A 14246-nucleotide genomic window follows, 5' to 3' on the forward strand; every position below is an offset into this window, starting at 1 on the left:
CTTTATCAGAATTACTTCCCAGCAAGTTAGGTGATGGCAGAAATGGTAATAAATGGCTGTGTGTCAACAAGAGGGTTATTGGGTAAAGAGAAAAAAGAATCTGTTACATTCAAGCACACACCATACGATAATTTATTAAAGTGTCAGGAGCAAGCCTTTAAGGTAAAAATGAGCTGACTCAGAATTCTCTGATTATTGAAAATGAATCCTTAATGGAAGTAAATGGACAAGAACAAAATTTCCTTGCTGTGTTCGCCATTCAAAATTAATTGGAAAGTGGCTGATTTGAAAATATTATATCCTCTAGTGAACTGAAAATGGTGTATTTTTTTCCTCTGAAACCAAGAGTGGAGAATTAAATTAACTTTAAGGTTTGTTTGTTCAGAGTAGGCCACCAAAATGGATTAATTAATCATCATTTATGAATACCCTATAACACAGAGCAGTCAGCTCTTCATAAAACTGCTAAAATAGCAACATGACAGTAGAACAGTCATAAAAACGAATGATGAATTTCCTGCATCTCCAATCTATATCAACTTGCTTGGCATTTCTTTCTTTGCAGTTTGCAAGAAAGTATCCTGGTGAAAACTCTTATTCAGTGTTTATAAGAGGGCTCATTTTAAACGGAATGATTTACGGTTGTTCTACAACTCTGTGCTGTGCAAGGTCCTGGGCAGTAATTTCCATAGGGAATGTCAGCATTGCTCTGAGAGAGTTTACTTTCCTCTACCTGGAGACTCTCAAGTGCCACATTAATGATAATAGACGTAATTCATTCCATCATTCAAAACACAGTTAGAAACAGATCTTCTTTAAGCACATCTATAAAGAGAAATGTCAGAGAAACAGTCATTTACGGATGTTATCCAAACTAATACTCATATTAACCATTATTTTCCATTAGCAGATATGTGAGCACATTTCTCCCAAAGTCCAGGTGGCTCAGAGGATTATTTTTTCACTCATTGATTGGAAGGGTAAATAGAGAGAAAAATGACCGATGATCCAGTAAAAAAAAAAAAAAAAGCACCTTCACTAGGTAAGGCTACTATTGAACTTACTGAAGTCCTATTGAAGGGAATAAGTCAGCTTCCATCTTTGCCTGTTGTACTGAACTACGATCTGTGAAACATGGTGCTTCCTCTATGGGCATTAACACCGGGAGGCCCCCGAGCAATATGTTAGACACTCGAAGTGCTAAAGCAAAGGCTTTAAGGTGTTTCTTAAAGTGTTTCTAAGTTTCTTAAGGTGGTCAGTCTGTCAACCTTAAAGCTTGTGTTTACTTCAGGATTCGTTTCATCCTGCCTGGAATCTTCCCTAGAATCTGCCAGAGTAGCCAGGGGACATCTCCAAGCTGTGAGATGACAGAATTTAACCCCAGGTCGTTGCAGGTGAGAGAAATTTGACAGAGCATTCCCAGGTGCCCCACAGTGTGTACGCAGAGACTCGAGTCAAGCACACAGCTTGGCTCAAATGCGGCATTCATAAATATTCATGACCACTGTTATTAGCTGTTTGGCAGCCTGGCCACTGCTGGCTCCCCTGGTTGAATACTGTCTAGCTGTTTGCACAGATTCCTGAGTGGCAGAGTCTCCTCTCATCCAGGAATCACAACCATGCAGGTACTACATGTGTAGCGCAAACCCTCTTTTAATTATATCTCATTATATCCTCTGCAGTCTGCAAAACTGAGGTTTAATGTTGCTTTAAAAATAAGCATTGTGTTTAGATTTCTTCAGAGTAATGAGAGAGCTGTTTACTTCCATTAAAACAAAAGTCAAACAGGAAGAAATTTTCTGACTATTTCCCACTCATACAAGTAAGAGGCCCCATAAGATAATTTGGAAATTCTGGAAAAGTAATTAGTTTTTCTGAAAAGATATTTAGTCTACACTAAAAAGTGATCCCTCCTGGATTGTCTGTAATATCTAGATGCTACTAAAACATGTCATTATTTAATTAGATATCATACATTTAGGAACAAGCATGCACAAATAAGAGAGCAAAGCTGACCCTGCCCTAGAAATCAGGTCAAGCAGTGGGAAAACTTGGTGAGGATGGAAGCAGAAAAGCCTGCAGGCTGGTTGATGGTCATGGCTCCAGCCTGAACACTTGGATATCATCTGTCCTCTCCCCATATGGATGTGTGTGTTCAATGCTGAGCAAAATATTTTCATCTGCATCCAATACAGCACTTTATTTAACCAGTGGGTTTTAATGTAACTCAAAACCCTTGCCTGGATGTCCCTGGTCTTCTACTGCCCTGCCTCATGTTGCAGAGCAGAGTTTGTGACATATCTGGCTGTGCACAGTCCCTCTCACCTGGGCAATACCAGCTAAGAAATAAAAGCAGGAGCTCCACAGATGCAGTCACCTACCCACCATTGCAGAGATGACTTCATGCAGACAAGTGGGCAATAGCTGAGGGTGAGGAACTGCCCACCCTCCTATCTCCACAGGGCTAGGTAGGGCTGTCCCCACCTCCTCCCCAAACAACTCTCAGCCGGGGCTGCTGAAGGTAAATCAAGGTACATAAACTGATGGCAGTTTCTTTCTTAAGCTGCAACATTCAACCCTTAAATGTGGGGCTGACTCCCATCCCCAGGCCATGGGAGCCTTCTCTCCTGCATGAAGAACAGGTCTGACCCAGGGCTTTTTCCCCCCTGCTCCTCATGGCTGCTCAGCAACACTAACTAGCACCATCCCCCTGTGATCCCCATGGGAAGGTTCAGATCCAGCATTCACCTGGACCCAAGATTCAGCAAAAAGATGCAGTGCCAAGGATAAGACAGTCTGCTGCATTGGACATACTAGTCCTAAAAAGCAGACAGCCATAATACTTCTTTTAAGTGCTCCATGTACCCCCCTCTCTTCCAGGTGGTGTATCTGTTCCTTCTTGGATCTTAGAAGCATACTTCCATAGAGTCATTTAGGTTGAAAAAGACCTTTAAGATCACCAAGTCCAATCATAAACCCAATGCTGTCAAGTTGACCACTAAACCATGTCCCTAAGCACCATATCTACATGTATTTTAAATACTTCCAGGGACAGTGACTCAACCACTTCGCTGGGCAGCCTGTTCCAGTACTTGACAACCCTTCCAGTGAAGAAATTTTTCCTAATATCCAATCTAAACTTTCTTTGGTGCAACTTGAGGCTATTTCCTCTTGCAACTTGGGAGAAAAGACTGATACCCACCTCAATACAATCTCCTTTCAGGTAGTTGTAGAGAGTGATTAGGTCTCCCCTCAGCCTCCTTTTCTTCAGACTAAACAATCCCAGTTCCCTCAGCTGCTTCTTACAGGACTTGTGCCATAGACCCTTCACCAGCTTCATTGCTCTTCTTTGGACACACTTGAGTAATTCAATATCCTTCTTGTAGTAAGGGGCCTAAATGATCAGTGCTGTTATTAATACACTCCCACAGACCCAAATGCAAAAATTTTACTTTGCCCATGTATACAGGAGAGGTACAGGGTATTATTTATAATTATTTTTGCATTTTTCCATGCTGTGATAAATACAAGGCTTGTAAGACAGCACTACATAGGCACTACCTATGTTGCACCACTCAAAGGCACTGCAGAGGACCTTGAATTAACACTGACTCATGGTGGTCATTCACGTCCTAGCTCAAGCCAGCCCTCCTTGCTGCAATGGCAGTACTGTCAGAACAATATTTGCAATATTAAGAACAGTAAGGGAGAGCTATTGTTATTTCAGTGCAGCATTAGAAAAAGTGTCATAATTTTCTGTAGATGCAGCCAGAGTGGGATGTAATTTGGTATCATAAACCAATGCCTAGGAATACTCATATTATTCATTGGCACAAAATAACTGAAGCTGAACTGTTTTCTATCTACAGAGGATTATGACTAAAGAGGTTAACAGCCTCAACCAGTATTTTGTAATTGCTTGATAGAAGTTAACAAAGAGCATGCAACATAGACTGTCAGGGAAATGGGTTATTGATAGCTATCTCCTTATACAAACTTCTTTAATCATCTTTGAAAACTGAAGACCAAAACCATCTGAGACTTCTCAGAGCTGTTTCTTTGATGATAGTTTATTATTCTGTCAGAAATAGTTGGTGTACAAATCTGACAAGACAATAGTACCAAAATCCATTTTCATCTGGTTCATTTGTGTAACTTGAAGTTGGGTTTATTCTTGAGTCTGAACCAAATAATAAAGAGGAATTTTATAGTCTAAGAAAGTCTTTTCAGTGAGAAAACAGAGATGGCAACAAACCAAATTCCTGTATCATGAATTTCACTTAAAAATGCAAATATTAGCTTATAACAGAAGGATTGAATTGCTCGACTTCTGCAAAAACTTCATGAGGCCCACAGATGTGACTGGTATCACCACATTTGTGCAGAATTCATTAAACTTTGGCCACAATTAGATGTACTGTTGATCATTTATACAAGTGTGACAAATGAACAGACATTAAAAAATCCATTTAGTTTTTCCACCCTAATGCAGCTATGCATTGATTTCATAAAATTATCAACAGCAACAGTTATTTTTTCACAGACTCTGAAAGCATGCCCTAACAGTAAAAACAAACTCACTTTTCTTAATTGCAGGCTTTAAATATATATATATATATATATATAACTAATGGAGTGGAACCTTCTAGCTAGATTTCTTCTTCTAGGACCCCATGCGTCAGGGATATCAAAGATGTATATAACACAGGAAAAAGTTGTTGTGTTGGAATGTGGTTATGATTTAGCCGTTATTTTAGAAGTGAGACAGGTAGATGCTAAAAGATAAAAACCAAAAGTAACAACTTTATTCTCATAGGGAAAGGAACAACATACAGGATTTTTCTGTCAATAATAAAGAATTCATTTAATCATAGCAACTAAATAATGGAAAAGTAGAAAGCGTTCCTGGATAAATGAAAAACTGTTTTGTTCTTTGAATAAGGAATGTTATAACAACATAGATACATCACAGCATTTGTATAGGCGTCCCAAGGCCGTGTACCACCACTGATCGACAGCAGCATCCCCTCCCATCTCTGGGAGCACTTTGGGTGGAATACAGACACTGTAATGAATATAAGCATGGGAAATAAAAAGCCATTCAATGTTTTTGTTTCCCCTTCAATCAAAGACAAAAATGTGTCTTTCCTAACACTGCCTTTGTTGCTTGCTTTAAAGATATCATGTTTGGAAAATATTTGATTATCCTGTCAAGAATGCTAAAATATAAAGAGATGTGCAGAGTGGAAATAGAGTAAAAGTAAAAAAAGCGGTTTTCAGGCCTATAAATGATTTTGCCTCAATAGCAGAAGGATCATGAATAAGAATAGTGCTGAATTCTAGAGAAACAATTTGTCATTATTAAAATTAGTGCTTTGTCAACACAAATCTCACTCCCAGCTTCCTTTTTGTGCTGCTGCACAAACAGCTGCATTAAGGGCCCGAGTGTTCTGGGATTCATTATCAGTGAATGGGGCTCTGGCTCATAAGGTATAAGAAAAGTCTGTAATCCGTAATAGGAGGCTGTCAGGATGTGAAATATATTAAACACTTGAAACTGAAAGAGGTATTTCTGTGGTCAGCCTAGCATAGAGCTACTTGGTATTAGTAAATGGACACTTGACAGTTTTGCATTTCTCAGCCATGACATCCCATTTACACATTCAGAAATACAACATGCTGCCATCTAGATCCAATTATGAGAGTTTGCTCTTGGAGCAACTGTACAACATTTTCTGAACACAATGGAAAAAAATGGAATAGCAAAATTCATTTTTTTCTGGGAAATATTCATGCAAGAGAGGAGCAGAGAAGAGCAGTAAATATGCTACCACATTTCTACAGCAGGATGCCTGCACTATATATTTCCCAACACGTCTTTGTGTTGCACAAGGTTGAGCTATACCCCTGGTTTATTTTGCATGCATTAATTCCTCCCTTCTTGCAAATTTTATTTAAGAGCTGCAGAAGCTGGGAAACAAGTTGTTAAAGACAGTGAACAACAAGTTCCTCTTAGAGGAGCAGGATTCACACTCAAGACCTATCTCTGTTCCTGGGCTTTCCAGCAATGGGGTCAGGACAAATGATGAGCAGGAGGAAAGGACCTAAAGGGGAATATTGATCCTATTTAAATATGGAACGGCTGAGAGGACAAGGTGGAGCACATTTATACATAAGTTTTGCAATTGATTTTTTCATTGCAAGTGCTAGATCGATGGATAAGCATAGTTTCAAATACCAACATAAAGGTATCAGCCAATATTTGATTCCCAATATTGGATAGCCCTCCTTGGCACTGGTCAGGTACACCAGTGAGATTGGTTGGATTACACTTCAGATGGAAGCTGGGGCACTAACAGTCCTTTTTCCAGGAATTCCTGTTCTAACATGTAGGCATATGCTATTCTCAAGAAGAAACCAGAAGCTTTTTGCTGATTTCATAATTGTTTTAATTCACTGGGATAGAAGGCAAGGGTATTGGTGGCTATGAAGCATGGGCTCCTGGGGAACACAGAAGCAGCAGCCTTATTTAATATCAGCTTCTGTACAAATCAACACAACTGCAGATTTTGCTCAGGCTGGAGGGATTCGCACCAGCTGAGGGTGGGACTTACTCTCAGTCATCCAAAAGCATATATTTGAAGTAAAGCATCAAACACTCCTGCACTCAAAGCTGCATGTTAAAATTTTAAAATAGAATTTTAAAAGCAAACATGCCCTGGTTTTAGAAGTCACCTTTGGACCTTCAGGATATTTGCATTCCTGGTGATTACATATAGTGAGGAATTTAAGCTTCTGAAAGCATAGCTAAGTGGCTAAGGGGATCTTCATAGCTACCTGGCCACTGATAGCACAATGTGAGTCACCTAGCCAGTCTGATAATCCCACTAGAATTGCACACTTTTTGCAAACTTCTCTTTAAATCTGTGTCCACACTGCAGGATCTACAGCAGTTTGCAGTTCTCTGAGATGATCCTCCCCCAAAAAAGACAAGTAAGATTTCAGGTCTTAGAGTAGACTAGCATCCTAGCGCCCTCCAGAGACAGGTAGCTAACCTTCATCCAAAAATGAGTGCTTTTAGTTAAGACTGTACTGAGTTTGGCACTTACAGGAGAAAATAAACCTCTATATTCTGCATTAACAGGTACATAGTGCTGTGCATCTGAAGAAAGTGCACTAACTGAGTACCGAATGCAGTTTCGGGGCACTTCAGGTAGATCTAGCATGGTTTATATTCCAATAATTTTGAAACAAGCCCTTTTATTTTTCTCTACTAGCTAACCTAGGTTTCATTTTATGTATATAACACAAGCATGTATATACAAACATTACATATAGAGAATATGCTGTATATAATTTCTGGATATAACTGATTTTAAAAATCCCTGGAAACAAGAACCAGATAGTAAAATGATGTTGTGATGCTGTTATTAGTTTACAAACAATCTCATATCATAGGTATGATCAGTTCAGCTTTGTTAATAAGTCACTAACTAAATATTATGGTTTAGGAGCAGGGAAGTTGGTAAATAGTCAGATGCAGGATATAGCTTCTGTTGGATTCTTTCTCTCTTCCCATCCAGCCTAATGGACGTAATATGATTTATCAATCAGAATGCATATTAACTGCACAGGTGGTATGAGAAATTTAGGACCCCTGTTTCCTCACGCACTTTCTTTTGAAATGAGAAATTTCAGACCATTGTGGACATCTCTGAAATGTTAATACAACATAAGGCAACAGAAACAAGGAGAAAAAAGCCCATTACAATAGTAAAATCACAATTTCCACAGTCTGTGGGCCACAGCTCTCCATTCCCATTTAATACAGATACAAATAAGATGCTCCTGGAAGCACTGCATAGGTCATCCTAGAGAGAGTAGACCAGCCCAGCAGCAGGGTCCTCCACAGGAGATTAATTCTTTACAGATCACACCATCCCTCTGTGCCTCGGTTTTGTCACCAGCAAAATGTAGATCTCAGAATTCTCTATTTTGTGCAAGTCTTTGAAAGTCATAGATAAAATCTGTAGATGTTTTTTACAATAAAATGAGGGGGAAAAGAGTAATTAAAACCAGTGTTTCTGTAGCAAAAGGAACCTGGCTGTAGAAAAGGGAAAGAGGTTTTGCAAAAAACATTACAGAGTGTGAGAGGGAGACAGTGACTGAGATCCGGATCAGAGGGTGGATGGCAGAAAGAGAGAAGAAAGCAAAAAGAAAGCTTTCCTACCTACTCCTTCAGCGTTCTTTCCCCTTTGCACTTTTCAAAATACGAGTGATCACAGTGATAGGGACAAAAGAAAAGATAAATTGCCAAAGCTAATAAGATACTGCATCAGTACAAGCTACAGCATCATTTGAACACTGCTGTTCTGCAAAGTGTCTGTTCTGGCACCAATGGCCAAACATGACCAGTGCCAAAGTAACACACAACAGACCTCATTTCCCATAGCGTGTTGGCTACAGATTGTATAGTGACAGCAATGGGTTTTACTCAGTGCATCTTGCACATTTCTGTAACACACATCACTTATGCTAGCTTAACCTTTAGAGTGGTGCAATGCAGCCAGAGGCCTTTCCCCAGCTTCAGGAATTTGAAACAATTTATTGCCTTTGTACCACACCGTTGCACAGAGTGGCATCCTGCCTCCCTCCTAAAAGGATTTTCCCTACCTTGATGAAGTGCTTCCTGCTGGTTAACATCATTCTGTGTGCTGCAGCTTTCTTTTTGTTATACAGAGTATGAAAACAGCTCTCCTTTATTCACCAGTTCTGCTCAGAGCACTGCAGGAGGGCATGGTCCTTGTTTTTCACTAGTTTCCTCACTCCTCCAGGCTGGTCCTGAAGCATTTTTGGGTCCACCAAAACAGCACAGGAAAGTGGTGAGACACAATTGTGTATCCCAGCACCAGACTCAATTCACACATCAGCATTATGCTGGCTCAGCACATTTCTAGACTATTGCATTTTCTGTGGATTGAAGCATCAGCATGAAAACAAACTTGTGTGTCCATCCATGATATACACATGAACAATTAATACTTACCTCCCTTTGTCTCAGCTGATTTGGAGGTGGACAGCAAATAATTTGATACAGTTTTATCCCATGTGTAATGTATCATATTTGGGGGTTTTTCACTTCAGAAAAGATCAATGGAACAAAAGAAGTCAAGAGAGGTGTCCAAGATCTTTTGACTCCATAAAGTGTGATCAATTGAATCTTTTCAACTGGACTACAGCCTAATTAAACTCTCAAAATAAGCTAATATCCATCTCCTATAAGTACCTTTTTACATTTAAAAATCTCATTCAAATTCAAGTATTAAAAAGAAGGCAAAAAGAGCAAGAAGATTTACTTGCATACTTTATTTGCTGCAGTATTATTAAATGTCATTGACAGACCCTCTAGAACTTATCAAAAAACACTTTAGAGACAAGATTATATTCTCTATCAACATTACATATAAGTGTTTTCCTTTTCATCATTTCAAAATACTTTGCAGAAAACACTTGTCACATTTTGAGAAGCTGAACTCTAAAGTAGAAGGGATATGTTTGTGTTCTGTGTTTGGTGGGACTAGGGGCCTGGGAGGGACAGGGGGAAGAAGATCAGTAGACTGGAAACCCAGAGAAGATTCATTACCTTGCTTATAAGTTTCTGGGGTACTACCTACAGACATGCACAAAGTTCAGGGCAATTTTAGTGTTCACTCCAGTTATGTCAAATGCTTTCAGCCATAAAATGTATAGGCACTGAAATCTGCAAAGTCAAGACAACAGAAAAAGTTCTTGTACAGTCTCCAATATTTGCTGCTCGGAACAGAAGTGAAGAATAAAATACCTTTTGTGGAAAAAAGTGGGCACAGTGCAAAAACACTGCACATGGGCCATAAGGGACACTTTCTCCTAAGTTTCATCCATCTTCACCTTATAGAAGTACTAAAAGCCCTATCAATAATTTAATAAACTAATGGATATGTTTTTAAACATTGTAGGCTGAGGCTTAAAGAATCACCATGTTGGCAGAGCAAGATGGTGCAAAGGGAAAACTTGTGGCTTTTTATTCTGAGGTTAATTTGAAGGTCAGGACAGTATGGTATGCTACAGACACAGTATTTTTGTCAGCAGCACGTTCTTCTGCTAGACCTCAAGCCTGGGACCACAAAGCAGCAACGTACTGAAGGACAAACTTAATCTTCAGGTGGTAGCAGCAGTTTGTTTTGGAAAGCTTGTCACAGTCAGCAGGATCAAGCCACGCAGATCAGTGATAACAATATTCTTGAGAATTGTGATAACAATCTTCACCTGAGAGTTTTGCACTTACTTTAGTTTTGAAGGTCCTGAGTTTTGAGATTCAGCACTTCCCACCAGTTTACCTGCTAGGAAGCCTGGTTGCCACCCAGATGAGACACTTGTTTCCAGGGCTCTAACTCAGGGACTAGAGTGCCAGGACAGCCCCTCTAGTTTCCTAGCCACAGCCTACCCCTGGCAAGGACAGCATAAACCTTGACATCTCCAATGTATACTTCAGGATTTGAAGGACTTCAGCCTAAACATTAACCCTGGGTTGCGCGAGGTATCACTCAAACTACATCCAACTTCCCTCAAGACACATGGGGTAGGGCAGAAAAGCTTACTGACCTGAGCATGCTCCCAAGGTGCTGGAGACACAGGCTTCCTGCTGTAACTCTCAGGAGGAAGGTGCACATGCTGCCTCCTCTCTCCTGTCTGCACATCACTTTACGGACTCACACCCAGACCTGAGCTGTCCTGTCAGTTCCCATTCCTAATCATCCAAAAAGAGACTCACCTGGATATAGGTATCTGCAAAGCAAGCAATTTACCTGTGAATCAGGTGTCCTCACTGCGAATCTCTTCAGAGTCAGGTGCTTCAGACCCCAAAATATGCATTGCTTATACCCCCACCCCTGCCTGTAGACCTGTGCCCAAGCAGGGTCGTGCAGGCAACGCGAGTAGCTGAGCAGACTGGCTATTGCTCATGCCAGTCTTCAAGCGCCAAGCCCTCCTGAGGCTTTACAAACCAGCTGCCTAACTGAAGCCAGGCACAAAAAGGCTAGGAGATAGAGTGCTGAGCCTATGTTCTTTTTCTGAACCTGGTCCAGCCTGAAGGTGAATGGATTATTGTCCATGGTCTTCACAAAGCTGATGCTTTATTTTCCTTTTCCAGAAATTTCCTGCATTAAGGCAGGACAGCAAGCTGCTAAACTGCACACCACCATATTCTGGAGTTCACTGTAACTAACCAACTTTATACTTCTAATTTTTTACTTGATGTCAAAGCCTCCTTGAAGCATGATGTCATTATTAAGAAGTGCACTGCCTGACATGCTGCTCTGTTTAATTGCTATGGTTGTGTCAGTTAATCTGTATTTTTTGCAATCTGCTGGATGTTGATTGTCAACTTCAGAGATGGTGATGAAAAAGATGAAAAATATACACTGTTCAGTTACCATTAGTATGTTATTTCTTGATAAGAGTATAATTAAATTCCATGGTCATTGTGCATCCTATCTTAGGACAGTGTACTGAGTAAAAGAGTCAAGTACCAGTACTCAGTTTGACAGAATCTTCATAAAATAAATACTGATAATCACAGATAAACCAGGCTTTGCAGCCATGAAACTGAGTTTAATCACCTCATGTAAAGCAAATACTGGGAAATATATTCTTCACATTATGCTTACAAATTCTCTTTATCTCTCTGAAAGAAATTGCAAGATCTACAAAGCAGTGGCCATGTAAAGGAGAACCATAGTAAGGCTGATAAAAAGGCAGAATTTATATCAGCTTTAAGGAGGAAACAATGTCAGTAATATTTAGCTGAGATATCATCATTCACCAAGGCTTGAAATTATTATATTTCAGAATTTATTCACCTACTTAACAGCCATGCCACTTTAAACAAACTAGCCAACCCTGCATTTGGAGGAGACAGCATATTAGCCAGAATTTTCATGTTAATTCCATAAATAATAGCCCAGAAATTAAGCTTTGTCTACATGTTTGAGAAGTGGAAAGCTGTCTCCCACAGAGGTGTCAGGGTGCTGGGGACTCCTAATCAAGGGTCATGTCTGTCAGTGCCTCCCAGACACCTGCCCTGGGATGAAGAACAATGAAGTAAGCAGGAGTCATGCAAGAAGCAAATTTTATGTTGTTTGTAAAAAAAAGGCAAACCAGAAGATTAAAAAAAAATCTCTGAAAGCATCTCTTGAATGCCAGTGCATGGGGAGCCTGTGAGTGATACATCCCTTCAGATAAGAAGGGGGATTTTAAAGAAATGGGTGCATACGTGACAAGTTTGGTGATCTGACCCTCACAGAGGGGCTAGGAAGTGCAACTAGTTTGACATTTTAATCATCTTCTTTTGGTTTTGGGTGAGGAAGAAAGGGTTTGGCAAAGCTCCTGGGAGCCCCTGTGCCTGTCCTTCCAGCCATCTCCTGATGCCATCTCCTGATGTCTGGCAACTGAAAGGTTTCTCTTGCCTCCCAGATCAGCATCTTCATGACACATTTGTCTAATTATGGAAATGACCGCCTGGGCTTATACACCTTTGCAAACCTGGCCAACTTTGTTAAGAGCTCGACTAACCTGAAACTGCAGACACTGCCCCCAGTTCAGCTGGCTCAGAAGTACTTTGAGCTCTTTCCGGAGCAGATGGACCCTCTTTGGCAGGTAATGTCACATCCTCTTCCTCCTCCAATTACAATCCACTTGTTGAAATAAGAATCTTTTCCTGTTAAAAATAAAAAAAAATAAATAAAAATCCCACTTCACATTCAGATGTTATTTCTTACTGCATGCCTTCTTAGATTATTTAAATTTTCTTGAGACACTACTGCTTTTGATTAGAAATGGATTAGCTTCCACTCATTATAAATTAGGCACGGTAAAACCACCTAATTGCTATTTATGCAAGAGAAAGCTTCCCTTCCTGTCCTCCTGCCTCTAGTTTTGCTGATGCATCACATTGTGTCAACTAATCGTGTTGCACTATCAGTAAGATGCCCACAGCCAGCTGTTAGCAAGAGCTCTCTCAAAGTAAACGATGCAGATTCATTGCACCCCTTAATGGGGAATCACTAATGTAGGATCACTGAAGTTACAAGGAGGATTTCCCACCGTCTGAACCCCCTTCAATGAAACAGCAAGGAAAAGGGAGGACAGGAGTGCAGCAAACACAGAATGGGCAGCTATTTTAAGAATGGAAAAGGGTTTCTTCACAGACTGACTATTTTCTATCTCTGTTTCAAATGCACAATAGTGCTGCTTGTAATCTCTACACTGTAATTTCCTAATCATTGTTAGAGATATTTGGCTCTTCTCTTATTCAGAATATGATGTGCCACACTGTGCTTTTGGCTATGCAGGCATAAATCCAGAGTGACACCATGGAGATCTGTGCAGTTATTTTGGGCTTACACGGGCAAAAAGGAGCAGAAAATTTCCCTATTATTTTTGGCCCAGATGCAGAAGAAATAAAAATCTATAATATTTCAACTGAGTTTAGTGGAACTGCAGTGATTCACACCAGTTAATGATTTTCTCCATTATATTTTGTTAACTTTATTCATTATATTCATTATAATTTGTTAACTTTATTCACTAGCAAACTGTATCTTCTATTACCCAGCCAATATTATGCAAAAGCAGTATCTATATGACAACTGCTTTAAAGAACCCTCAGTCCTAACCTTTTCTGCGGAGTCTTCTGTTCACACGGGTTTTTTTTGCATTCATAGGTAGTAGAAAGATAAGGAGATGAATAATATCCCACCTTTCTATTTTGTCCTTCTTTTGGGTTCTTATGTAAATTAAAATTGGCACTAAGTCTTATGCATCTGAAACCATTTTGTCACCTAAGAAAGTAATGCCTTGAAGATATTCAGATAGAGATTTCCATTTTAACCTCATATGAAACTTGATTAAATCAATGTTTTAATCTTATTTTCTTCTTTCTCTTTTCTTTTTTTTTTTTTTTTTCTAATGACTGAACTTAATCCCCAGTCATGCAAAACCATTATATAAATATTGAATTTTAGTCAAAGGGACCAAATACATGCCTAACTATGTGCTTATGGACTCTGACTAACAGAGAGAAGGAAATACAGTAGTCTCACAGGGTGTGGATATTGACACCAATCCTTCCAGGATTTGCACAGCTGTGGAGCGTTACTGACTTAACTGGAACCTCTGAAAGGATTCGTCCTGAAGGATACCCAGGAGTT

At 39.8% G+C, this 14246-nt stretch overlaps 1 protein-coding gene across 3 annotated transcripts in view; it reads left to right on the plus strand.

Annotated features, from left to right (window-relative positions):
* The window catches only part of NDST4 (N-deacetylase and N-sulfotransferase 4), a 108153-nt gene that overhangs the window by 75792 nt on the left and 18115 nt on the right, over positions 1-14246 (plus strand). For all 3 annotated transcript variants that reach the window (XR_012633485.1, XM_074903909.1, XM_074903910.1), the window contains one exon: positions 12511-12693. Coding sequence is in view for 2 of the 3 variants with exons in the window: in XM_074903909.1 (XP_074760010.1) it covers positions 12511-12693 (183 nt within the window). In the remaining variant the exon portion in view is untranslated. The remainder of the gene's footprint in view (positions 1-12510; positions 12694-14246) is intronic.

This window comes from Athene noctua, chromosome 4 (assembly GCF_965140245.1).
Source record: "Athene noctua chromosome 4, bAthNoc1.hap1.1, whole genome shotgun sequence".
In the NCBI taxonomy this organism is placed as follows: Eukaryota; Metazoa; Chordata; class Aves; order Strigiformes; family Strigidae; genus Athene; species Athene noctua.